The 26640-nt window shown below is 34.3% G+C and overlaps 3 protein-coding genes across 7 annotated transcripts; 1 reads left to right on the top strand and 2 right to left on the bottom strand.

Moving 5' to 3' along the window:
* Positions 1-546: 546 nt before the first annotated feature.
* LOC130969135 (protein DA1-related 1-like) lies at positions 547-7402 on the bottom strand. The gene is made up of 12 exons (XM_057894739.1): positions 7022-7402; positions 5514-5604; positions 5248-5338; positions 4218-4539; positions 3518-3638; positions 3275-3358; positions 2725-2844; positions 2405-2617; positions 2232-2294; positions 1556-1674; positions 1406-1464; positions 547-1151 (listed from the first exon to the last, which is right to left on the bottom strand). The coding sequence occupies exons 2-12, from the start codon at positions 5595-5597 to the stop codon at positions 805-807; spliced, it is 1623 nt and encodes a 540-aa protein (XP_057750722.1). The 5' UTR covers positions 5598-5604; positions 7022-7402; the 3' UTR covers positions 547-804.
* A 7917-nt stretch (positions 7403-15319) lies between these two features.
* LOC130937104 (V-type proton ATPase subunit H) lies at positions 15320-22981 on the top strand. 5 transcript variants are annotated; one of them, XM_057867061.1, is made up of 12 exons: positions 15320-15501; positions 15607-15692; positions 15868-15993; positions 16094-16196; positions 16314-16386; positions 17011-17076; positions 17190-17301; positions 18502-18663; positions 19309-19434; positions 19631-19756; positions 21119-21298; positions 22374-22981. In XM_057867061.1, exons 2-12 carry the CDS (start codon positions 15663-15665, stop codon positions 22620-22622), a joined length of 1353 nt encoding a protein of 450 aa, XP_057723044.1. In that variant the 5' UTR covers positions 15320-15501; positions 15607-15662; the 3' UTR covers positions 22623-22981. The 5 variants fall into 5 exon arrangements, with proteins under 5 accessions (XP_057723044.1, XP_057723045.1, XP_057723042.1 ...); XM_057867062.1 differs by having other exon boundaries at positions 15321-15501; positions 15649-15692; XM_057867059.1 differs by having other exon boundaries at positions 15361-15501; positions 15625-15692.
* Positions 22982-23532: 551 nt separating this feature from the next.
* LOC130945313 (lysM domain receptor-like kinase 4) lies at positions 23533-25654 on the bottom strand. The gene has a single exon (XM_057874048.1). It carries the CDS (start codon positions 25613-25615, stop codon positions 23693-23695), a length of 1923 nt encoding a protein of 640 aa, XP_057730031.1. The 5' UTR covers positions 25616-25654; the 3' UTR covers positions 23533-23692.
* Between the last annotated feature and the right edge of the window lie 986 nt (positions 25655-26640).

Here is a 26640-nt window from a genome sequence, read left to right as displayed (position 1 = left end):
GTATTATATTTTATATATATTGAAGTATTTGTTTAAGCAAATGTTTCAATTTGTAAATCATATGTTTTCCTGCATAGTTTCAAAATCAAAGTTAAAAATAAATAAACAAAATTTGTCGTGTGATGTTTTTTAACCTTTTTTTAGTATTGCATTTTTTATTATCATAAAGAAAGAAACGCAACCAACTTAGGTTAATATAATGGTTAGCTCATTAATCTGTTTAAAAGTAAATACTGAAAATTTAAATTTCGTCTTATATATCTAACAACCCTTTAGTTAGTAACAAATTATTAAGTGAAACTAAAATTTACAGTAGATTAATCTTGACTTGTGTGGGAAATACCATAAAAAAAAAAAAAAAGACAATGCATAATACAAGAAAGATTATTTTATAATTATTGTGCCCAATTTAAAATGGATGACATGGCCTAATGATTAATTTTTCTTTTTAATAATTGTCACTTATCCAAAATAGCTTATATGGCAAAATGAAAAGCAACAATATAACTTAAATACATTATAATATAAATACTAGCATATGAAACATCATCAATGTATATAAAACAAATACTCATTATTATTATTAACTGCTTCAGCTGTTTAATTTTACCAGCTACTTAAGTGTTTATAGTGACACAAGAGGAGCATTTTCATTTTTTCTTTATACAGATTTCGTGTATATTGTGAATTGTGAAATTATGTAACTTTGTAATCTTTGGATACCCTATATAATTTATATGACAGCTGAGAAAATATTCATTTGTGTAAAGGAAAAGAAAGAGAAAGGAAGTTATGTATCATACTTCAGTATGGAAAACTTCCGGTTAGTCGAATATGATCAAGGGTACTTCTTAAACCATACTTGAGCACAGCTTGGTTCCCCTCTCTGAATCCATCTCCATAAGCCGATGAACGATCGGACTCAATCTGGTGTTTGAAAAACTCGCCAAGTTTCTTCTCGAAGTCAGACCGTTTACCCTTCTTTGATGATGTAGAAGAGGAAGGCGAGGATGAGGATGAGGATGAGGATGAGGACGAGGACGATGATGCACTATCACTTCCTGAACCAGCGTAGATCTCTGAATCTAGCCACATGTGAGCTAGCACTTGGCAAATTCCTTCTTCAACTTCTGGCCTTAAATTGCCATAGCCTACCAAAAAATCCAAATATTTTCCCTACTCAACTACATGAACAAAGACAAAAAGAACAACAACAAAGCCATGTCTCCCACAGCTAAATGGATCAAAGGTACCTATTATATCCCCTGTTATGAATCATGCATGAACTAGGCCTATTGATATAGTTTTCTAGGATTTACCTCTACCCCAAGCCAACTCATCTACATGAAATAGAAAATGCAAATTCTTCTATACATAGTGTTGATCACAAGGAAGGGGAGAGTACCTTTAAGCCTAAGCCAAGCATGCATCATCTCATGGGCCAGGATTGAACCCGTCAATAACCTATAAACATGACAGTTTTGAATTAGTCACATGAAAGCAAAAATGTAGGAAGAATTATAGACTGTGAAAATGGATGGGATTGGAAGAAGACCTAGGAAGGCCATACAAAACAAGTATCGCTGTCACTTCGCAATGGCGGATTAGCCTGTAAGGCTCAGTTATCATATCTATGACTCGGTATCCTGCCCCTATCCTTGGTCTCCTTAAAATCTGGCATTACACGAATATATTAAAACCACCATCTGATGCATCAAAACAAATTTATCATAATTAAAAAGTAAAAATACAATTTACCACACTACATTTGGAAAGAAGATCCTCTAAAGTGAGGGAAATTGTAAAGTAACAAAGTAAAGAGTTAATCACCATTGAATTTGTAGTTTTTATCATGTGTTAGTCTCATTACCTTAATTCAAGGGTGATTAGGCTCTCACTTTTTTACTTTATTAACTCCTTCATTTAAGAGGAGCTTGATTCCGAAAGTTGGCTCTTTGCAATTTACCCCCCTAAACTTCTAAAATGTTCAATTTGACTCCCTCAAGTTAAAAAATATTGCAGGAAAGATTGGCTACATTTTCATCCAAAATTAGTAGAAATTTTTTTTATGATTATTTTTTTCACCGTCTGATAACTTCAGAAAGTCAGATTGCGCATTTTGAATGTGTATGCAATAAACTGCACATGACCCAAACTTCAAGGGGGTAATTGCAATTTATCCTAATTAGAAAATTGGTTAGTAAAACCCATCACAACTATAGCATCCTTACAGTGGCGACAGTTTGCTCTTCTGACAAGCAAAGTCCTCTTGTTTCCGGTAAGTGGTGATGACCCTACCAAAGGTAAAGGAACAACCAAAAGTCAGGATAAATTTTGAAGGACAATTAAAATAAGCAGCATATCCCATGAAAAGAGAGTTTAGTTCAACATAGTAAATATTTACATTCTTTTCTCCCTCCATGGCCTCGTTGAGTGCTTGTCTCTCAACTAAAAGCATTGGAACTTGCTGTTCTATTTTCATATTTAAACCTTCATAGAATTCTTGTATTTCAAGATAGAGAGGCTGGCATTCATGTGTATCCATAATAGCTGAGTCTAGACACTCTAGGCACAACTTTCGACCGTCATCGAGCAAGAGATACTTTGTATCCCTTGACTGCACTGATTGGAAAGTTTAATGTTAGATAAGGAAATTGAAAATGAAGACAAAAACAGAGAAATTGTAACAAACAATGAAATACTTCTGTAGCTAATATAACTGACCTCCATTCTTTCGCAGCTACAACAACGAGGAGTTCCATCACGCTCATGCGAAGGACAGTATTTCTGCATCCAGAAAGGATGTGCTCTATACTCAATGAGTCCAGCTGAATTTGGTGGGATCTGAAACAGAAGAATCAATCGTTCAATTATATATATGTTTCATTTATATGCACACACTTTTTGTTTTTAATTAAAACTTGTTCAGTCAACATCTATAACATTTCTAAATCAATTATACCCTGAAATGGAAAATGAACTTCGACCTAGATAGAAACAGATTTCGTCTGCCATTTTCCTGAAATCTGAGTATCCAATTTTAAAGTATCTCTAATTATGTTGGACAACTGAAAATGGTGCGTAGTGTCAGTCTCGTGGTGTAAAAGTATGACACAGTATATTGGACTGATTTGTGAATTCTTAATTACCCTAAACTATTATCAGTGATGTTCTTTGCACACCAACATTTAATGCATTCTTTTTATGACATCAAGCACTGGAGTAATGACTAACAAAATAACTGGAAACCAAGAACCAATGCTGATACACTTACGAAGTTCTTGCAAACATCACATCTTGGGTGATGCAGCTCCTTGTAGCAAGATTTATGGTAACGACGATTTCCAGACATGGAAAACTGTAAATGCATAATAATTGAATGATTATTAGAAATCAAATTTGACCCCAAAAACGAAGGGAAATAAGTCAAAGCATCAATTTGTGAACTGGAGGAGAAAATAAACGTAGTTATATTCAGTTTAGGGAAGCATGCAGGAACAAAAAATGAGAAGCTAACCTCATAATCAGTGATTGGCAAATTACAAGCATGGCAACAGAAACATTCTGGATGCCAGACACCTCCCATGCAACTCAAAAATCTGCCATGGCCAATCTCTGAATTGCAGCCAGCACAGGTTCTGCAAACCATTTTCAAATCATTTAAGTTGTGCTAATAATAAGACTCCAATAGTTATCAAAAATGAAACTTCATATATCCTTCCAATATGCATCCTTGCAGTCATTAATAAAGTCAACATTTCATTTTTCATACAGTGGCAATAAAAAGAACCCAAAAATGATCACAAGTGCTCACATGTTATCATCAATACAACAATTTTATATTAACCACTATTGAATGCTAAGGATAGTTCTTGTATCATTATCATCTAACCGAAAGGTACTTTGAGAAGAAAAGGAAAATGAAAGGTAACATACGCCAAGGTATGATCCAAAATATCCTGTTGTGTTATCTATAACAGTTCAATCTTCACACCAAGGTAACTGAAATTCTTCGTACTGAGTTATGGAAGTTGTTGTCGTTGCTTTATTTTTTTTAAAAATATAAAAAGCAAAGATATTGCATTAAATCACTATTTCAAGATTCGGAAAAGAAATGCATCAATGTCCCTTCATTTATTAAATTAACTAACTTTAGCAGCTTCTATCTATTGTATTTGGTATTCCGACTCACACAAAGACAAATCACACCTAGTTACCTGTATACAGGTCGAAGGAGGTGTGGAAATGGTTGAAATAAAGAATCTCTTTCAGCTCTGTCTGAATCAATGTTCAAACTTTCTTGAAGTGCTCTGGCAAGTTGTTCATCTTCCTCAAGCTGCGCTTCTGCAAGATGCTTGTCATTATCCTGTTGAATGTTATTAAGATGGTCATCTTCCTCTTCCTCAACTTCACCAACAGATTCATCTTCCTCTTTGTGATGATTGCTTAATTCTTCATGTTGTTCAACTTCACCATGATATTCATCTTCATCAGTAAGTTCACACAGTTGTTCATCATCAGAAGATTGAGGGTCGTCCTCTGGGGTATTATCAGGTCAATAAATATGAGATCCTTTTGATATTTTGGCAGGGAATAGAATAAAAACAAATAACCCTTTTCCAAAGTCGTATACCAAATGCAATGTCAAGGGAGATCAACTATATGAAAAATATGCTTAAAACTTTGAGTTTCAACTAAAGTGAAAGCATTAAAATCAACAAATCTCCATATTTGTTTTAAAAAAAATAGAGAAAAGAAAAGAAAGGAAAGGTAATTCATATTATTGATGATAATTAAATCATACCATGGTCCAGAGGAGATCTAGCAGAAAAGAAAGTGGGAAGAACCCCAAAAGCATTGTCTAAGTAGGACAAGCAAACACAACCGAAAATAAACTAAGAGGAAAATCTTAAAGGAGGAGCTTCCCCAGCTCTGAATTCTTCAAAGAGGTTTCTTGCGCCTTCCATGATTTCTCCCGAGCTAAGGGAGCAGTTATGTCAAACACTCTTGTTTCTCGCACTCCATAATTCTAGTGTTGAGGTTAAATTATAATTTAACTAAAAACTTGTACCACTACATCTTATTATTCTACTGAAAATTATCAAATCATTAAACAAGACAACCTAGACTTGTACCATTACAATGTACATTTTAGGTATCTCATTAACTGAATCACTCAGTACTGGATACAAGTTTCACAAACATGCTAAGAAATTTAACCACTATTTGCAAAAGCATAAATCTTACCAATAACTTTTTTCCCTTTCGGATCTTCCTCCGAAAGAGAGAGCGCAATTGCACGATCAATTTCTTCTCTCTCAACATCTGTCAAATCATCCTGCACTCAATTCGGCACTACTATAACTTCAGAAGATCTGCTTATAATAAGTCTCAAAAGAACTAATCCCCATAACATGTTATGTTCATGCTACTCTCTTGCTAAAAGCAGATAAATAACTACAATAATGACAATAGATTTCAACAAAAATGGTCTTAGTGGAAACTGTTATTACCATGGAATTATCATGTTTCCCATGATATTTTCCTCTCGAAGATTTATGGTTGGATCCCTTAAGCAACTTGGTAAACCAACCCATACAGTTTCTGGAAAGACAAGTTTAGTAAGAAAACATATGCAGCACTTACAGAAAGGGAAATTGCAAATTTCAATTAAGAATGCCAATAAACTACAATCAAGGCCTGTTGTTCAATATTCACCACAAAGCATGCCCATCAGTCTAAAAGTTCATAGATATATCACATCACCATAAATGTTACCGGACAACAAAGCTCTAACTCCAGTGTTAAAATTCAGTGGTATTGTTAAAACTAGGGCTTTCAATTGCAAGGATTATGGCTTTAGCAATGCAAATTGCGGCTGTTGCAATATGAAAATTTGTATTGAACTTGAATTTGACTCTATTGCAGCTTGGATACAGTTATGTTGTGGTCAAATTAATGAATTGGCATCACACTGCAGTTGTAGCCATAATTGCTCAGGCGATGGTAATTTTTTTTAATTTCCCAGAGTGTTCCTCAGCTGGCAGACTAAAGTCTAATCTGTCGCGGACGAGTAAAATGCATACACAAGGCGAGATTCGAAACCCCCAACACTTACTTAAGTGGATGATCACTCGACCCACCGAAACCCAAGTTGGTTAGCAACTGCAATTTAATTCCCTGAACTTAGAACTGGCCTGAAATAAGCAACACCTAAAGCTACAGGGCGCGGAACATAAATACCATGCCTCTATCTTTGATGCTCAAGTTTTCATGTGGGAACTACAACTTTTCCAGTTCCTCTAATCATCAACAGTTGGACAAAAAATAAAACAGAAAATGAAGCAAAAGAAGGACAACAACAAGAAGTAGGGGGTAGGATGATTTTACATGGAATATCAAATAAAAGAAAACCATTCTCAATGCCACAACTTTGATATTTTGAAACAAGAAAGATACAAGAAGGTTCCTAAGTAACCCATCGCATACTTAAATCAACGGTTGTTGTTCACTTACCAGCATCAACCAAATCTTAAAGCATAGATAAAGGACTCAAATTGAATTTGCTTCAAACGAAATTCAGAATTCAGATAGCACATGCATTTAGAAAGAAAAGCAATCATCAACCTGACCCCATACATACTGATCATAATTGATTAGAAATACCGCAAGCATAAATAAGAATAAAATAAAGGAGAGAAACTTTGTATCTTCTGAGTATGTGGATGTGTAAATTATGAGAAAATTTGTAGAGAAAAACATAAATAAGTTCCTAAAATTTTAATTCGAAAATACATAGTTTTTTCACTAATTGAAAATACAAAAACATTACTAACGAGACATTTAAGTATTTTCAAAATATTCGACGTTCCATTAATTTTAGTAGTTAATCTCAATCATGAAATTTATATATATAATCGAGACCATCGACTAAAAGTAATGGAATACCAGTATTTTGGAACAGCTGAAACTATTGCTTAATTATAATATAGAGCAGACAAAGAATAAGAGAAAAACTCACCAGAAAAAGTGTTATTGGGAATCAGAGAGACAGAGAATCAGAAGAATCACAGTTCAAGTACAATTTCTTGTTCCCAAAACAGTAATATATATGTGGCACTGTAGCTGTGGGTGTGATTCTGTGATCCCAAAGTAGCTTTATTTGAGTGCAAACTGCAAAGAGTAAAAGGAAAGCTGAAGAAAAATAAATAAATAAAAACTTGTGTTCTAAGCAAAGAGGCCCAAAAGGGATAAAATTTGCAAGTAGTGGAGTGATAAGCTTTTTTTTTTTTCTTCCGCTTCTTTATTTGCAAAGACCCAAAAAAGACGGATGGTGAAGAAAGAAGGAACAGAAGAGAAATGAGAATGAGAAGCAGCAGTTGAGCTTGTAACTTTGTATTGTATTCAATTCAATGCCACCACCACTGCGCTGTATTTTCCTTCGGCATTGTGGGTCCCACAATTTATTTTCCTGGCACATTCATTCTACCAAATGTCAACCACACCATAAAATATTATCAGGTTTCTTCGTAGAAAACTGAAAAGGCCATGTTATCAATCCCAACCGGACCGCCGGTTGTCCGGTTTAACCCGTAAAAGCTGGATCGAGCGAATCAGTGGTCAGAGTGTGTTTGAAGATTGAACTTTGAAGACATAATTAGGTTAAAATTTAAATGCAGTTAATTTTATGCAAAATTAATAATTGAGAGTTATTATGACAATTTAGTTAAATTTATCAAATTATTTAACTATTTTTAATTATCAATTTTGTATGAAGTTAACTGTGTCTAAATTTTAATCACATAATTATCATAATTAAGTGACTTAGTCCAAGTATTGAATTATTAAATAAAAAATGTTAGAGTGTTATTAGAATTTATTGTTTTTAGTTAATTAGTCATAAATGTTTAAGAATATGAGTTAAAATATATTATTAGATTATTAAATTAAAAAAATTAGATTGATGACTAAAAGTGATGACAAAAAATAATTCATTCTCATAATTTTTAAGTATTTATCTTATTAAATTATTTATTCAACCATTAAATTACTAGTTGAATGAATAACTAGATTATAATTAAATAATTATATAAAAAGATTGAAATGTGTTGTGAAATAAATAAATAAAGAAGATATAAATATACGATAGAGGAATATAAATATAAATCTCTTAGTATTAATGTTCACTAATATAATTATTTTGATATAATAGAAGTAGTTTATATATATATTACTAAGTAGGATCAAATGTAAAAGAGAAACAAGAGTACAAGAGAAAGAATATTAATATTGATTATTAATTGTGTGTTGTGTCAGGGCTTAAGTCTTTATTTTTGTGAATTAATTCACAAAAACGCAGGACAAGAACCTTCTGCAAAAGCTTCAACACTATTGCGCTTCAACATTATTGCCACTCAGCCAGACATCTTTTTTGAAAATTATAAGCTAATAATAAAATATATAATAATAAAATTCACATGAGAATGTTAAGTCTACAACCATACACTAGTTCATATGTGTAAAATTAATTTTATTTATATGTAATTTTTTTTTAGATTAGACCCGTTAAATTAAAGGCTAATAATTTATATAAATTATATATATATCATATTAAAATAATAAGTTAATGAAATTTATATATAATTTATTTAAATTTAAATAATATGAAATATTAAACATTAATTTTTATTTTTCAATAAATATTGTATTATAATTTTATATATTTATTTAAGAGTAAACTACCATTTCTATCAACGAAAGTTGAAAACGTTGACACATCTACCCATAAAAAAAAAATTACCATTTGTACCCATAAAACATAAATTCCATATAACAAAATTATCCAAATACTAAAAAATTACACAAAACCCCAAATTACCCTTATCATCATCCGCATCATCCACCCCTCCTTCTCTCCTTCCCCGTCTCTTCCTCGCCAGAGCCAAACTTTGAGTTTAAAGGCGCCACCACCTCATTTCCTTCATCACTACCATCACCACCACCACCATTATACCTCCATTATCATCTTCTTCACATAAAGCAACAACAACAATAATAGAAAAAGCAAATTGTCTCAGACCACCGGCAACCACCAAGTTGTCGCTCCCTGACCCAATTTCCTCTCTTCTTCCTCTCTCTCGCCCTTTCTCACTCTTGTTCCCTTCTCTGCTCCTCTGCGTAACCACCACCGCGGCACTCAATAGTCGCTGGCACCGTCAAGTCCCACCCAACCTCCACTCGCTGCCACCGCGTCATTTCCCCCTTTCTTTCCTCCTCCACACTTTCCCTCTCTCTTTCTTCTTCTTTCCCTCGTCTCACCTCTGCGAGCCTAAGACCACCGTCGCCTTCTGTTTTCGCCGCTTTTCACAACCCTAGAGCCGCCACCGATGCTTGATCGCTATCGCTGTCCCAACCCGTTCCAACTAGCCCTCCATCTCTCGCTGACACAGAGCTCCGATCCAGCCCATGTCCAGTCTGCGGTTTCACCCGCTCTTTTCCAATCTGCAAACTAGAGACCACTGAACCTACATCACGCAACCATTCAAAAAAGTAGAAGAGAGAGAGAGAGAGAGAGAGAAGCAAATCACATAAGGAAAGAGAGAGAGGAAGGAGTTGACAGAGTTGATGGACTCTAACGGCAGCGACGAGCTCATAAAATGGAAGGAGAGAGAGAGGATGGGGTTAGTGGTGGTGGTGGAGGGTAAAAGATGATGCAGATGATGATAAGGGTAATTTGGAGTTTTTATGTGATTTTTTAGTGATTGGATAATTTTGTTATATGGAAATTTCCTTTTTTATGGGTAGATGTGTCAGCGTTTTCAATTTTCGTGGGTACAAATGGTAGTTTATTCTTTATTTAATTATTATCGGGTTAAACGGTTCGACCACTGACCAATCGGTTGAATCACTAATCCAGTGACCTAGTAACTTTACCGGGTCGATTGCCGGTTCGATTTTGATAACTATGTGATAAAGTATCCTTATCACAACACTCCCCCTTGGATAACCGTTTAGGATTATGCCTCATTAAAACTTTACTAAAGAAAAACTCAATGGGAAAGACTTTAGTGAAGGAAAAAGAGTACAAAATCCTTTGTGATGGGAATTGCCTCATTAAAAACCTTGTCAAGAAAAACCCAATGGGAAAAAAACTTTACCAAGGAAAAAATAGTACAATCTCCCCCTCTTGTCGACATCATTTAATGTCTCAAAATCGGCGCATCCCAATCTCATGTACCAATCTTTCAAAAGAGGATTTCGGGAGTGACTTTGTGAATAAATCTGCCAGATTATCACTTGAACGGGTCTGTTGGACATTAATTGTCCCTTGATTTTGAAGATCATGAGTGAAGAAGAATTCGGGAGAAATATGCTTTGTTCTATCGCCTTTGATATATCCACCCTTAGGTTGAGCAATGCATGCTATATTATCTTCAAATAAGACAGTTGGAGTTATCTTATGATCAATCAGTCCACATAATGACAGAATATATTGGATCAAACTCTTGAGCCAAAAACACTCGCGACTTGCCTCATGTATCGCTAGTATTTCAGCATGCTAGAGGATGTTGCTGCAATCGTCTATTTCGTGGACCTCCATGATATAGCTGTACCACCATATATGACAGGTATCATGTTTGAGATCTCCCTTTGTGTGGATCAGACAAGTATCCTGCATCTGCATAGCCAACTAGTTGTGACTTGGATCCATAGGGATAAAACAATCCCATATCAACCATTCTATGAAAATATCGAAAGATTTATTTGATTCCACTCCAATGTCTTCTGGTTGGAGAGAGATTATATCTTGCTAGTAAATTCACAGCAAATCATATATGTCATGTCGTGTATTATTAGCAAGATACATTAACTCTACAATAGCACTAAGATATGGTACTTCAAGACCAATGATATTTTCATTCTCTTCCTTAGGATGGTATTGATCATTTTCTACATCCAAAGATCTTACGATCATTGAGGTGCTCAAGGGATGTGACTTATCCATATAAAATCTCTTCAAGATCTTTTCTGTGTATGTTGTTTGATGGATAAAGATCCCTTTTTTGTATGCTCGATCTGCAGGTCGAGACAAAATTTAGTCTTTCTAAGATCTTTCATCTCAAACTCTTCTTTTAGAGCTTTTATAGTTGTTGGAATCTCTTCAGGAGTTCCAATGATATTTAAATAATCAACGTACATAGCAATTATAATGAATTCAGATGCAGATTTCTTTATAAAAACACATGGGCAGATATCATCATTCTTGAATCCGTCTTTGGTTAGATACTCAATAAGACGATTATACCACATTCGTCCAGATTGCTTCAGACCATATAAAGATCTTTGCAATTTAAGTGAGTATAATCCCTGTGAATATACATTTGATGGTTTAGATATCTTTAATCTTTCAGGGACTTTCATATAGATATCACGATCTAATAAGCCGTATAAGTAGGTTGTTACCACATCCATTAAATGTATATGTAATTTATGATATGCGGATAAACTGACCAAATAACGCAATGTTATCGCATTCACTATAGGGGAATACGTTTCTTCATAATCTATACCGGGCCCTTATGAAAAATCTTGTGCCACAAGCCGGGCTTTGTAACGCACAACTTTATTTTTCTCATTTCGTTTTCTCACAAATACCCATCGGTATCCAACTGGTTTTACATCTTCTGGTGTACGGACTACAAGTTCAAAGACTTCACATTTTGTAAGTGAGTCTAACTCAGCTTTCATGCCTTCTTCCCATTTTGGCCAATCATTTCTTTATCGACATTCTTTGACTGATCTTGCCTCAAGATCTTTACTTTCATGCATGATATTTAATGCCGCATTATATGCAAATATTTCATTGACAATTGTCTTATTTCGGTCACATTTCTCTCCTATAAAGACATAATTTATCGAGATCTTGTCATTTTTACAATTCTCGGTAACTGAACGTCTTTTGGCGTTAAAACAATATCAGAATTTTGGACAATTGCTGGTGTCTTTACTATATCTTTTTCAACAAGAATAGTATTTACCTCTTTTCTTTTTCGATAATTTTTGTCTTTGGAACCGACAGGCTTGCCACGCTTTCTGGCGTGAATTTATTTCAGTGGCTATTTGTCCGACTGGGACCTCAATTCGAATTGGAGCATTTTTCGCTAGTATATAAAATTTGGTTATCCTCTTTGTATCAAAAAATGTATCAGGTAATTCATTTGCTATTCTTTTCAAATATATAATCTTTTGAACTTCTAGTTCACATTGCCATGATCGAGGATCTAGATGCATCAAGGATGATGCATTCCAATTAAGTTCCTTTTCAGGAAGCTTATTCTCTCCCCCCTAATGTTGGAAATTTTGATTAATCAAAATGACAATCCGTAAACTGCGCTTTAAATACATCTCCAGTTTGTATCTCAAGATACCTCACTATAGAGGGAGAATCATATCCAACATATATCCCCAATTTTCTTTGGGGTCCCATTTTGGTGTGATTAGGTGGTGCAATGAGAACATATATCGCACATCCGAATATTCTTAAATAGGAAACATTTGGCTGCTGGTCAAAAGCTAATTGCATAGGAGAGAACTGATGGTAACTCGTTGGCCTCAAACGAATAAGTGCTGCGACATGTAAAATAGCATGCCCCCAAACCGAGGTTGGGAGATTTGTTCTCATAAGTAATGGTCTAGCAATTAATTAGAGGCGTTTAATAAGTGATTCTGCTAACCCATTTTGTGTGTGAACATAAGTTATTGGATGTTCAACACTTATTCCATTACAATAAATATCAAATGCTTGGGAAGTAAATTCACCATCATTATCAAGACAAATTGCTTTGATTGGATTTTCTGGAAATTGTGCTTTTAATAGAATAATTTGAGCAAGTAATCTCGCAAATGCTAGGTTGCGAGAAGATAATAAGCACACATGTAACCATCTCGAAGATGCATCTATTAGGACCATAAAATATCTAAAAGATCCAGATGGTGGAAGAATAGGTCCACATATATCGCCTTGAATCCTTTCTAGGAATTCAGGGGACTCAAATCCAATCTTTACTGGTGATGGCCTTAAAATTAACTTTCCCTAAGTATATGCAGCACAATAAAATTTACTAGATTTAAGAATCTTCTGGTTCTTTAGTAAATGTCCATGGGAGTTTTCAATAATTCTTCGCATCATGGTTGTTCCCGGATGATCCAATCGATCATGCCAAGTTATGAATTTAGTTGGGTTAGTAAACTTCTGGTTTGCAATGGCATGTGTTTCAATTGCACTAATTTTGGTATAATATAACCAGATGAAAGTGAGGGTAACTTTTCTAATATAACCTTTTTATTTAAATTATGAGTTGTGATACATAAATACTCATAATTTCCCTCATTCATTGTTTCAATATGATATCTATTTCGGCGAATATCTTTGAAACTCAACAAATTTCCCAGAGACTTGGTAAATAATAGTACATTATTTATTATAAATTTTGTTCCTCCAGGAAACAAAATTATAGCTCTTCCGGAGCCTTCTATCACATTCCTTGAGCCAAAAATAGTATTAACATATTCTTCTTTTGGCACAAGATAGGTAAAATATATATATTACTTTTAAGAATGATGTGCGAACTTGCACTATCCGCAAGACATACATCTTCATTATATATCCTTGTCATTTTCTTTAAAGACAAATAATAATAATAAAATGAGAGAAGTATATGCACATTAAATTATTTTCTTGATTGAAAATATTTTTTTAAAAAGTATAGTATATACTAAAAATTTTATTATTATTATCTTGGCATATTCAGAAATTTTGAAATTTATAAATATTTTATTAAACATTATTTACATACATCATACTTGAAATTCAGATGCATAGAAAATAAAATTTAACAAAAAGTTTCTTACATTATTTATTTACATGAATACTTAACAATCTCACGTATTAAACTATTCCATCATTGATCAAATGACCAATATTTCCTTCAGGATCCTTAAAGAAATCAGATACATCATAATGAGTGGCGGAATTTTCAGCATCATTTGAAACAAAATTTGTTTCTTTTTCTTTGTCATCCTTTTTCAAGGATGCTTGATAAAGATCAATTAGGTGCCTTGGTGTACGACAGGTACGCGACCAATGGCCATTTTCACCACAACAAGAACACTTATCCTCTGTTGATTTATTTTGTCAAATATTTCTTTCTTTATCCCACTTCTGGTGAGATCCTCTCTTTTGAACATAATTCCATTTCCTTCTATAATTTTTCTTATTACCAAAACCTTGCTATTTACCTCTTCTGCGATAATGATTTGCCGCATTTACTTCAGAAAATGGGGCGGCGCCAGCTGGGCGCGCTTCGTGATTCTTTAAGAGCAACTCATTGTTAAGTTCAGCAACAAGAAGGCAAGCAATTAACTCAAAATATTTTATAAATCCTTTTTCTCGATACTACTGCTGCAGGAGCACATTCGAGACATAGAAGGTCGAGAAAGTTTTCTCTAACATATCATTATCAGATATCTTTTCTCCATATAATTTCATTCGTGAGGTGATTCGAAACATTGCAGAATTATATTCATTTATGGATTTAAAATCCTGTAAACGCAAGTGCGTCCATTCATATCGAACTTGAGGAAGTATCACCACCTTTTGATGATTATACCTTTCTTCAAGGTCTTTCCACAGATCTACAGAATTTTTTAATGTGAGATATTCATTTTTCAATGCCTTGGCTTTATCCTTCTAATATACATTATTTTCAGCCTTAATGGTATCTCCAAGATCCATTGAATCAAGATGGATTTCAGTATCCAATATCCATGATAAATAGTTGTTTCCAGATATATTAAGAGCATTAAATTCAAGAGCATTAAATTCAAGATGAAAGAGTTTTGACATAATGAAAACTTGTTACCCGAGTCTTCTTAGAATTTGATCAGAGTCTCGTGCTAATAACGTGTTATGAAATAAATAAATAAAGAAAATATAAATATAAGATAGAGGAATATAAATATAAAACTCTTAGTATTAATGTTCATCAATATAATTATTTTGATATAATAGAAATAATTTATATATATATATACTAAGTAAAATCATATGTAAAATAGAGAAAAAAGTATAAGAAAAAGAATATTAATATTGATTATTAATTGTGTGTTGTGTCAAGGATTTAAACCTCTATATACGTATATGATAACACTTTTTCAAACTATATTAAATACAATCGTCTTTAAAAAATTATATCTCATCAGAAATGGGTATCCACTTAAGATGTGAGAGGCCACGTGGCACGAGGCAGAAAAAAAAAATGATTGAATCTGTACAGTAGGGTGTAGAAATGGACGTGGAGGGAAGGATCCCCGATCCATGATCAATCTCATTTTATTTTCTTCCGAAACTGATCTATTTCCTGTCTCTCCCAAGTCCCGACTTCATTGTCTCTTCTTATCTCTGCCTGAATTCCTGAATCCATCAGATTCCACCGAGTGCGTGTAAGAAATTAAGGCGGTTGCTCATTCCTCTCTTTCTCTCTTTTTCGCTGTTCATTCATCAAGTTCAATTTCACTTCTTCACCCCACTTTCATTCATTTTTATAGTACCGAATTCTGCTGCAGTGAACCAAACCTTGTGTTTTCTAGGTTTTCAAACTGCAATGGACCATGCCGAATTAACCACCGATCAGGTTTTACCCCGATCCATTATCTCTCTATGTTCCTGTTCTTCGATCTGATTGCACAATCCCTATTGTCCTCGAGTCTCTGTTGGTTTTTAGTTTGTCAGTTCTCGTAGATTGTAACTGTAGTCTTGTAGTAACGTTTCAAGTGACATTTATTTTCTGTTGTAATGTTTTCTGGAAGGTTCTGAGGAGGGACATTCCATGGGAGACGTACATGTCTACCAAGCTCATCTCTGGCACAAGCCTTCAGCTCTTAAGGCGTTATGATCACCGATCAGAGAGTCACAGAGCACAGTTGCTCGATGATGTAATCTTTTTATTATTAGTTTTGTGTCTTTTGAAGTTGAGATTGGTTTTTGAAGAACTATTAAGTTCTGGATGATATTGAATACTGAATTTGGTGGCAGGATGGTCCGGCTTATGTTCGCGTGTTTGTTCATGTCTTGCGTGATATTTTCAAAGAAGATACTGTAGAATATGTTTTGGCTCTAATTGATGAGATGCTGGCTGGTAATTTGTCGACATTGGCCCTTTTGTTGATTCATAAAAAATTATTCATACATTATTTATTCGTTATATTCCTGTGCATTAATAATGAGGTAAACTTCAAATTGTTGTCCTTTCCAGCGAACCCGAAAAGAGCAAGATTGTTTCATGATAGCTCCCTTTCAGATGAAGATACCTATGAGCCTTTCTTAAGTTAAGTATTTAGTCAAATCATGTGTTTTTTGTTCTGCATTTTAAATGTTAACTTAGTCTGCTTTGAAAATGACGGCAAATATTAGCAAACTTAAATAAAAAAAGGCATCCCGGTGCACAAGCATCCCGCATTAACGCAGAGTCTGGGGAAGGGTCGCATTCAAAAGGTTTAATGTACGTAGCCTAACCTGATAATTTCATCGGTGGCTGTTTCCACAGTTTGAACCCGTGACCTTGAAGTCACTAGGAGACAACTCAACCATTTCTCCAAGGCTTCCCTTCCAAATATTAGCAAACTTGCTTCAGAATTTTCTACTACAGTCAGTTTGCACGTTGATCCATTAATTCATTATCACATTTATGCTTATGTGGTATACATGCTTTCTGGGAAGATTATTGTTTTTAGTAAAGGTTCATGAAAACAAACCCTTAACATGTAACATATCTGAGTTCTTAACAAGTGCATGTATCTTTTCAACCGATTTCTACAACTTGTAGAGGAAAAGTTTATATACCACTTGTGAATATGATGTTATATAATTTTTAAGTATTTTAATTATTTTCTCAGTATTTCGTAAATATGGTTGCAAACAAAAATAAATAACAAACGTTGTTCATCTTTCAGGTTGCTTTGGAAAGGAAACTGGTTCATACAAGAGAAAAGTTGTAAGATCCTTGCTTTGATAGTTAGGTAATACTACCTTGAGGCATGCCCACATTTAATTATTAGACTTAATTCTAACAGTTGGTTGTTTTTACAAGTAATATTTATATTTTCAACTATTCATCTTTTTCTGCCTGCAGTGCCAGGCCTAAAAATCAGAATGGTGTTGTTTCAAATGGAGATACATCAAAGAAACCCTTCACCACTATTGATGATGTTTTGAGAGCATTGGTAAAATGGCTTTGTGAACAGGTATATAATACTGAAATGTTCTCCTTTCTTTTTCTTGTCCCTGGAATAAATTTCTATATTGCATGGATACTGGTACTATACCCATATCCAGTATAGATAGATACTGGTACTTCACATAATAAATAGAAAAGATATTGAATTTCATCATTAAACAAGTCTATTATCAGCATTACATCTGAATAAAATTTTGTTCTAAACAAGTATGCATTATGCATAGCAATATTTCTCAACACTTCCATTCAGCATTGTCTGAGTCATATGAAAATACTTCTCAGCAAAATTTCTGCTAAAAAATTACATAGCAATATAGCAACTACATTGTGAAAACAATGCAGGAAAACAAAATCAGTCTTATTGTATCAGTTCTTAGACAATTGTAACTTTGTGGGCACTAAGGCAGAACGAAGAAGGCAAAAGCAGGGTTGGAGGTAGAGGTATGGCTGTTGCCATTGTACTCTTGATTGCCACCTTGCGACTGGTGTGGTTCCACAATCTTGTCATGTTCTTAGCTAGTTGGGTTTCAGTTGCTGCTGCTGGTATTGCTTGCCAGCAGTGGAGTGCTGGCCAATGACTGATGTGGTGGCAGTGGCTTGTTGCGATAGAGATGAGAAGAGGAAGAATGATTTGTGAATTGTGAGGGAAACATAATGAAAATGAAAGAGATGGGTCGGGGTTTCATTAGAAACTTGCAGCACGAGGGAGAGAAAGACAAAACCAAGTGACATAGTTTTAGTTAAGTGAGTGCACCCTGCTGTACCCAGTGGCGCTTATGTCATACCCAATTTTTTATTTTTTATCTTTTTATTGAAAATATTTGTTTGTCAAGTAAGTACTCATGCATGCGGCGTGCCCAATACATTACTGTTACCAGTACTTTTCCAAAAGTTGCATACTCTTGCCTCAGAGCACTTCATTAATGGATAATCTTTGTTAAATGAATGTTGGCATTAATAATCAATTTGAGAGAATAAAGTCTAGAGATAAACATGTTCTAAAAATTATAGATTCTGAAAAGGAACTTCAGAATAAAATGCCAAATTGTGATGCTAGGATGGTAAAGAGACCAAGTTCGATGCTAGGATGGTAAAGAGACCAGGTTCTGTGTAGGTGGATTCCTACTGAAATTGCAAAGATGGTGAAGTGACTAGGATCTTTATATGGATTCTAGCATATATCTGATTATAATTATTATCTCTGTAGCTCAAGAAGCCATCTCATCCCAATCGTGGAGTCCCAACTGCTGTCAATTGCTTAGCAACTCTGCTTAAGGAACATCTGGTTAGGTCTTCCTTTGTTCAAGCAGATGGAGTGAAGTTGCTTGTGCCATTGATTTCACCAGCATCCACCCAACAATCTATTCAGGTAAGTTTGTGGAGTTGTCTCTGAGAACCTGAATAACTTGATTGCTTTTGTAAGCGTGGGATATCTGTTCCTATATATAATGGGAATTTGGGAGAGGTTTGGTACACAACTTTTTTATTCCTAAAGTACCCATCATCCTATATCTTTATATATAATGGGAATGTGGAAGTTTGGTGAACAAATTTTTATTCCTAAAGTACCTTTCATCATACATAATTCATAAAAAATATGTTTTGCTATTTCTAAGACTTGAGCCCAAGACATTAGAGTATATGGTACTTACCATTTTGACTAATATTATATTTGTTATTTGACACACATTTAATAAAAAGAAGGGTGGATTATCCACTAGTGTAGTTATAGTCCCTTTATGCTTGCGCAAAAATAAATTATCTATATGTTGCATCTGGTTATGGATGGTTGGCTATATTAAACATGCTTGCTTAGGTGTATGTACCCTAATAGGCAAATACTGATAAAATTATTTTCTTTCAATGACAATGGTATGGTGGTATATCTGGATTTTCCTGATTTCTTGACATCCGGATTAGGTTATAAATAGAAATATTATTGATTAAAATTGTGAGAGTACTTGCCTAATATTCAGGAATCAAAGGAGTTAATTGAGAAATTCTTCTGTAACAGATTCTGTATGAAGCATGTCTCTGCATATGGCTGCTATCCTATTATGATCCGGCAATTGAATATTTGGCTACTTCGAGGGCCCTTCCACGACTTATTGATGTTGTTAAGACTTCTACAAAAGAGAAGGTATTGAGTTGTTGAGTTTAACTGTTTGAATTTTTTCACTTCAAATAATGTAGTTCAGTCTTTTTTCATTCACTGAATTTGTGTTATCTTTCCATCATACATATTTTCATCCATGCTATGATAACAAGTATTGGTATTATAACTTTATGTGGCATAAAGGTCTAATCTTAGCACACTTATCTTGCCAATTTTTTAGGTTGTTAGAGTAGTGGTCTTGACTCTTAGAAACTTGCTGTCAAAAGGGAGTTTGGGTGCTCAGATGGTTGACTTTCAGCTGCCACAAGTTGTTCAGAGTTTAAAAGCTCAAGCTTGGAGTGATGAGGTGAGAGAATTAGAAGGACCTAAAATTGCTTTTGCTGATGAATTCTATTTGTGCAATAAAAATTTTAAGTGGTTCCACGTGGTCAATCACAGTAAGTATACAGGTTACCTTACTTTCATGATCTTGTAAAGAGAACATGTAGTCCTCCTATCTATTTGTACTTGTCATCATTGTAAGCTTATCTACTTATCAACAACCACAGAGACAATAAATCTTGCCCTTAGTTGGATATGTTTCCATTCAGCTCATATTTAGCATTTTACAGATTAAGTGGTACCTTACATTACATGCACTCTTTCTCCATTATGTATCAACATTTTGGAAGGCATATGTAACAAGTGGTACCAATTAAAATGGTAAAAAGGAGCAACAAAGTATTGGAAGTTCAGGGATAGGAGTATATCAGTGTGATATCACCCCCTTCCCAGTTATGGAATTACTAAAAAATGCAGAACCTCAAATTCTATCTCCAATTCTTGCGTAGACACCCCCCCCCCCACCAAAAAAAAGTCCACTTTCTCTCCTTTCGTTCTCTATATAATAGACTCTTTCCTTTCTCCTAACAGAATCAGTCTAAGATCACACCTCCCCAATAACTCCGCCACATGGCCTCATTAATTATACAGCAGGTGATTCCCCCCATTTTCCCCTTTCCCTCTCCTATTCTTTCTACTATAAATAAAGGGTCAAGGTGGAATTCTCTTGCCCCTAGAACCTACCTCAATTGAACCTTCTTTGCTCCAATCCTTCTCAGGTTACAGAACAGCATACAACTTTGTGCTATTCATTTCAATTGAAAAAAATGAAATTCTGAGGAACCATTATTTTGGAAATCGTTGAGGATCGCTTAATTATGATGCAGTTAGGATCATTGTCTTGAAGGCTGGCTCATGACTACCTTGTTTTCCTTCACATCATTTTCTTTCACTACCATTCATGAACATCCTTGCATTATGTTACTAACTCAACTACATACTGGGGGAGGCTCACCAAAGTTCATTTAGTTTATTTGCAAACTACAGTTAGCTTATTTTTGTGTGAATTGACTTTATTAATGGTTGAACATCCTTGCATTATGTTACTAACTCAACTACATACTGGGGGAGGCTCACCAAAGTTCATTTAGTTTATTTGCAAACTACAGTTAGCTTATTTTTGTGTGAATTGACTTTATTAATGGTTGAATATTATATATCTCTGTACTTTGTTGCTGTCCCAATATTGACATTCCACATTCTTGAAGTTTATATTATATTAAAACTAAACATTGCGGGTGGTTTTCAAATGGCAACCTTTTTCACCACTTACCTGTTTTTGATCTAACTCATGGTGCCTACCCAACACTTATGTTGATTGCCACAGGACCTGCTGGAGGCATTGAATTCTCTTGAAGAAGGGCTAAAAGATAACATTAAGAAACTTAGTTCTTTTGATAAGTACAAGCAAGAAGTCCTGCTTGGTCATCTGGATTGGTCCCCGATGCACAAAGATCCATTGTTTTGGCGAGAAAATATTAATCACTTTGAAGAAAATGACTTCCAGGTATATATATATATATGCGCATTATCTCTCTGTTTTGTGTGCCTCAAATTTTATTATTTTGAGCATGCCCGAAATTGTTGACTGAGAAACTGTTAAGTGCCTAATGAAAGAGTGAAACCACACCTTTAAAGCAAGGTGTTAAGAGGGGAAAAGCCACTCTCCCTAAATACAACTCAAGTATCTCATTCCACTTGACATGGGACCTTTGGCACCCCATATTAACCAAGTCCCTAACAGAAACATAAATGGTTTGCATTGTTTGCTACAAAATTTTTGTCCTCCTTTAATATTTAAAGTTAGTGCTGGTTGAAGATACTTACTGGCCAGATAGCAATTTTGTGTTTCTGATTTTGTGTGTCTTAGGCTAGATGATGGGGAACTAGTTGAAGTATTCCATTGAATGCGTTTAGTTTTGTGACGGTTTCCTTCCATTTGTGATCATTACATTGGTTGATTTGGCCTGGCCACTCCAGGAGGTGGCAGGGTGTCTTAATAATCATGCTAAGATGTATTTTCTTATGCATAAGAGATAATGTAATTTCATTAGGAAAATCTGATTGTTCAACCTATAGTACATAATTAGGAATTTAGGATGCAATATATTATGGAATCATTAGTGATTTTTTACAGGATCTCTGGTCTCTGTCTTCACCCCACTGTTGAAAGATAAAATAAATTTTGTAGCTTTCTTTACAATCTGTTTTTTGTGGTGAGTAATAAGAGGGCGATGTTGGCCAAATCTATTGAAAAATGCCTTTTGAAGAGCATTTGTGGCCAGGAATAAGAAACTGTCGACTCTGGTTATTCATTTGAAGAGGGTACTAATTATGATCAAAGGTTTCAAAAGATCTGTTCCTTTGAAGGTAGAAAACCCACTTAGTTGTTGAAGTAGGTTGTATGTATTGCACCATGGATTCCATGATTAGGTTCGTTCGTAAAATCTTGAATGTTTCTTTCCGCTCAATTTGTGTGGAGAGAAAGAAATGTAAAGCAAGGTCAGATGATTTCGCTACATTAATTTCGCCATATAAAGTGCCTTCTATATGATTTCACTAACAGTTTTCATTCGTTTCAGATTCTAAGGGTCCTAGTTACAATTCTTGATACGTCCAGTGATCCAAGAACTATGGCTGTTGCTTGCTTTGACATTTCACAGTTCATCCAGCACCATCCTTCTGGCCGGATCATTGTGGCGGACCTTAAAGCCAAGGAACGAGTAATGAAACTAATGAATCATGAGAATACCGAGGTTACTAAAAATGCACTGCTCTGCATCCAACGGCTTTTCTTAGGGGCAAAGTATGCAAGCTTTTTGCAAGCCTAGTTCTGTGCTTCTGTTGCTTATCCATGGTGGCCTAGTATATATGGCACATTCCATCCTCTTAGAAGTTGTCACAAGTTGGGATCGGCTGTCTTGTGCACAGGATCATTGTTTGTTTTAGTGAGTAATTTATTGTCTATGGCCATTAAGATTTCGATTTCAAGCAGTGCAAGAAATTTGATGTGAGAAATAAGTTTCCTTGATATTCTGCTATTTGAATAATAAATCAAGTTTTGTAACTAAATACTCAAGGTTGTGCGTGTAGGTATGTTGAGTATCTAAAACTAGGAGTTAATAATATGGATATGTAATTTTTTAGGAAAACCAACCTATTTGATTTAAATGAGCACATCTTTTTCTCACCTTGGTTTGTATATGAAGTTCCTGCAATTTTGCTTAAGTAGAAATATCAAAATGAGCCAAATTTGTGAGGTTAACTGATTTATCCGTTAAAATAAGTGATTCAGATTGTAAAATGTTAACCCATTAAAAATTGGTGGGTATTTCAGTGAAGATTTTATAATTATCATCGTATAAAGATATTTCATTTTAATCATTAGATTTTAGGGTTTAATTTTTATATGCTATAAAAATATTATCTTTGTTTAAAGTGTGGCAAAATAAATAAATTACACTTTTTAAACTAAGATGATCATGAAAAGATGTTTTTGACATTTTCATTAAAGTAGTTACCTTTAAAATTTGTCGGTTTAATTTGTGGGTTAAATGATCATGCTCGTTCAATAAGCGAGTTATCTTTTGAGTTGTTGACTAAACTATTGTCAAATTTCTTACAATTTTGAGCCTTTCTTGTTCAGTGTTTATATGCTGATATGTGCGAGTATTGGTCAAACTCTTAATAGTGATTTGATATTGCCATTTAAAATCAAAGGAACGTTTCCTAATTTTTTTTTCATTTTTACGTGAAGAACATGGAAGATTATAAATAAAGTAGGAGATGATGTTTTTAGTATTTTAGAAAGGAATAAAGAAAGAAAGAGAAAGAGAAAGAAATAAAGAAGCTACAGATTTGTCAAAAGTCACAACATCAATTCCTTTTAGCTAAAGCTCTGCTATCCTGAGATATTAACCGAGGATTCCCAGTTCAATGAGTCCAATGCTTTGGACAAAGATGACACAATGTCTTGCATTGAAGGTCGACTAGCTAGATCTTTCTTTATACATTTTTCAATCATTCCAATAATAAACACAGCATGCTCCGTTGCATAATTTCCTTTCAATGACGGATCCATAAATTCCTTTAGTTTTTCATGATCTCCTTCCTCTTTAACTATGCTGCTTAAAATTTCTTCTAAATTCTTCTTGTCATATTCCTCGTAGATAGCAGCAACCTCTCTTCCAGAGAGTATTTCCACCACCATAACCCCAAATGCGTAGACATCAAGCTTTGTAGACACTATACCATTCTGCAAATACTCAGGAGCCATGTAATTTCTTGTCCCCACTATGTGCCTTGTCATCGAAAATTCGTCTTCCTCGCCTTGTATCGACCGGGCGAGGCCAAAGTTGGCAATCTTGGCCCTGAAATCAGCATCTAGAAGAATGTTGTCACATTTTAAATCCTTGTGGATAAAAGGTGGAGAAGTGAAACTGTGAAGATAGTCAAGTCCTGTGGCCACATCCAATGCAATTTTTATTCTCTGTTTCCAACTCAAGAACTGTCCATTTTCCATGAAAATACAATCACTCAGTGGTCCATTAGCAGCATACTCATAAACAAGATACCAATGTCCCTCGTTGAAGCTAACGCCGGAGAGGCGAATCACGTTAGAATGATTCACTTTGTTCAGCAATTGTACCTCTTTAGACACATCTCTGTTTATCTTCTTGATTGCAGCTAAATCTCTGTTTATAAGGCCGCGATAAACCGACCCTTTGATCAAGAATTCGGAACTGAAATCATTTGTTGCACTCTGCAGTTCCTTGAATCTGTATACCTTGAATGATTGTGCTATGTCGGATATGATCTCTGACAATGTTTCTGAATCTTCCTCCAACTGTTTCTCAATTGCTTCAAAGCTCTTAGACACAATCACAGAATTGTCTTTCTTCTTCTTCTTCTTCCTGATTTTGTGAAAATGATTCCTGAAAATGATGGAGAAGAGGACTAAAACTAAGACTAAGACTACACCTCCGACAACTCCGACAACCACATAGACCCAAGTCTTGCTTGAACTTCCACCAGAAGAAGGCGGAGGAGGCAGCGGCGATGGCGACAGAGACGGAGGCGGCGGAGTCAAAACCGTTTGTGAACTTGATGGCTTTTCTTGAAGGGGAACCAGAAGTGTGGTAAAAGGATTGATGGTTGGTTTCTGTGAAGAAAGGCTATTAGCTTCAAGAATTGTTTCAATGGTGACACCAAATCTTTCACTAATTTGAGAAACATCATCCCCAAAGGAAACTAAGTAACTCAATAGGTACTTGAAACCTTTCTCTGTTTGATTCTTTGTAGGACAAGCACATCTAAGAGGAACTCTAAGTTTATCACCGGGTGAAAGCTTTAACTCATCGATTTTGTTTTGATCCTTCATAGCTTGACATGTTGAAAGGCCTTCAAAAGTGTTGTTAGCAATGATGAAATAGTTGTCTCCACTTTGGACCTTATAAGAAGTGTTATACTGATAATACTGATTAGCAAAACAGGAACAGTTTACAGGAACAATCACCAGCTTGTTTATTTCAAAGGTTGCGTTCTGAGAAACGGAATTCGCTTTGGAAAGCTGGGTGGGATCAATGTTCAACAGAGAGGATATTGTAGGAACAGAGTTGTAGTTGATTTGAGACTTGAAGGTAAGGTAAGATTGGCAACTAGGTTTCAAGCCATTGCAAGTGTAACCGAGGATTGAATTTGAGTTAAGAGTTTGGGAACATGCATTTGTGGCCACACCAATGTAAGGTTGCTGAGCTAGAATCACATAGAAATGATACAATAAGGACAAGGTGAGGACATGGATAATGATGGTAAAGGATTGCATTCTGAGTGAGGAAGAGGGGAAGGATATGGAGGAACAAGGTGATGGATAAAGAAGTGTTTATAGAGAATAATTATAGGTTGCATTATTTTTCATTTAAATTACACGGTTGATCCTACACTTTTAGTGAAATTGCAAATTGGTCTCTATACTTTAAAAGTTTGTAATTAGATTCTTAAAGATAATTAAAATTTGTAATTTAGTCTTTGTCGTTCAAAAAGTATTTGATTTAACAGAATATTCTCAATATATTCTCTATTTTAATAGAATATTTTCAGTATATTCTGAAAATATTCTGTTAAATCAATATTTTTTGATTAATGGAGACTAAATTGTAAATTTTAATTTTTTTTAGGAATTTAATTACAAATTTTTAAAATATAAGAACTAATTTACAATTTCACTAAAAATGTAAGAGCAATGTGATTTAATTAGTTAACCTTTATTTTATTGATTTGGTCTGAATTTAATATTGCAAACGCGCAGTGTCTTCAAATTGCTGGTCAGAATTGGTGGTTAGAAATATTCTCTTGCTCTTGCACAACAGGTTGGATTGGGCATTGTAGACCGGGCTTTTGAACAAGTCTCACTTATGAATTATGATAGCTTGTGTGCAATTCAATCAACTTATATATATATATATATATATATATATATATATATATATATATATATATATATAGTTTAGTATATTTATGTTATAATGATTAGAGTAGTTATGATATTTTAAAAAATGTTAAAATTAAAGTAACGGTTTTATATTATTTAGCAATATTTTTTAAAATTATTGCTAAATAAAATATAATTTTAGTTTTAACAACACTTGCATAACAACTATAATAATAATAATAATAATAATAATAATAATAATAATAATAATAATAATAATAATAGTTGTTATCATTATCATCAAAGTCAATATTTTTTTCTTAATCATATCCTTGAATCACAAGTTTAACTTTATTTCTTGCCATGGAACTATCTTTTCTCAAGTTATCTCGGAATTCAATTTTTGATATAAAAGCCAA

Source organism: Arachis stenosperma, chromosome 1 (genome assembly GCF_014773155.1).
Source record: "Arachis stenosperma cultivar V10309 chromosome 1, arast.V10309.gnm1.PFL2, whole genome shotgun sequence".
Taxonomy (NCBI): domain Eukaryota; kingdom Viridiplantae; phylum Streptophyta; class Magnoliopsida; order Fabales; family Fabaceae; genus Arachis; species Arachis stenosperma.
This window is presented reverse-complemented; position numbering and strand designations above follow the sequence as displayed.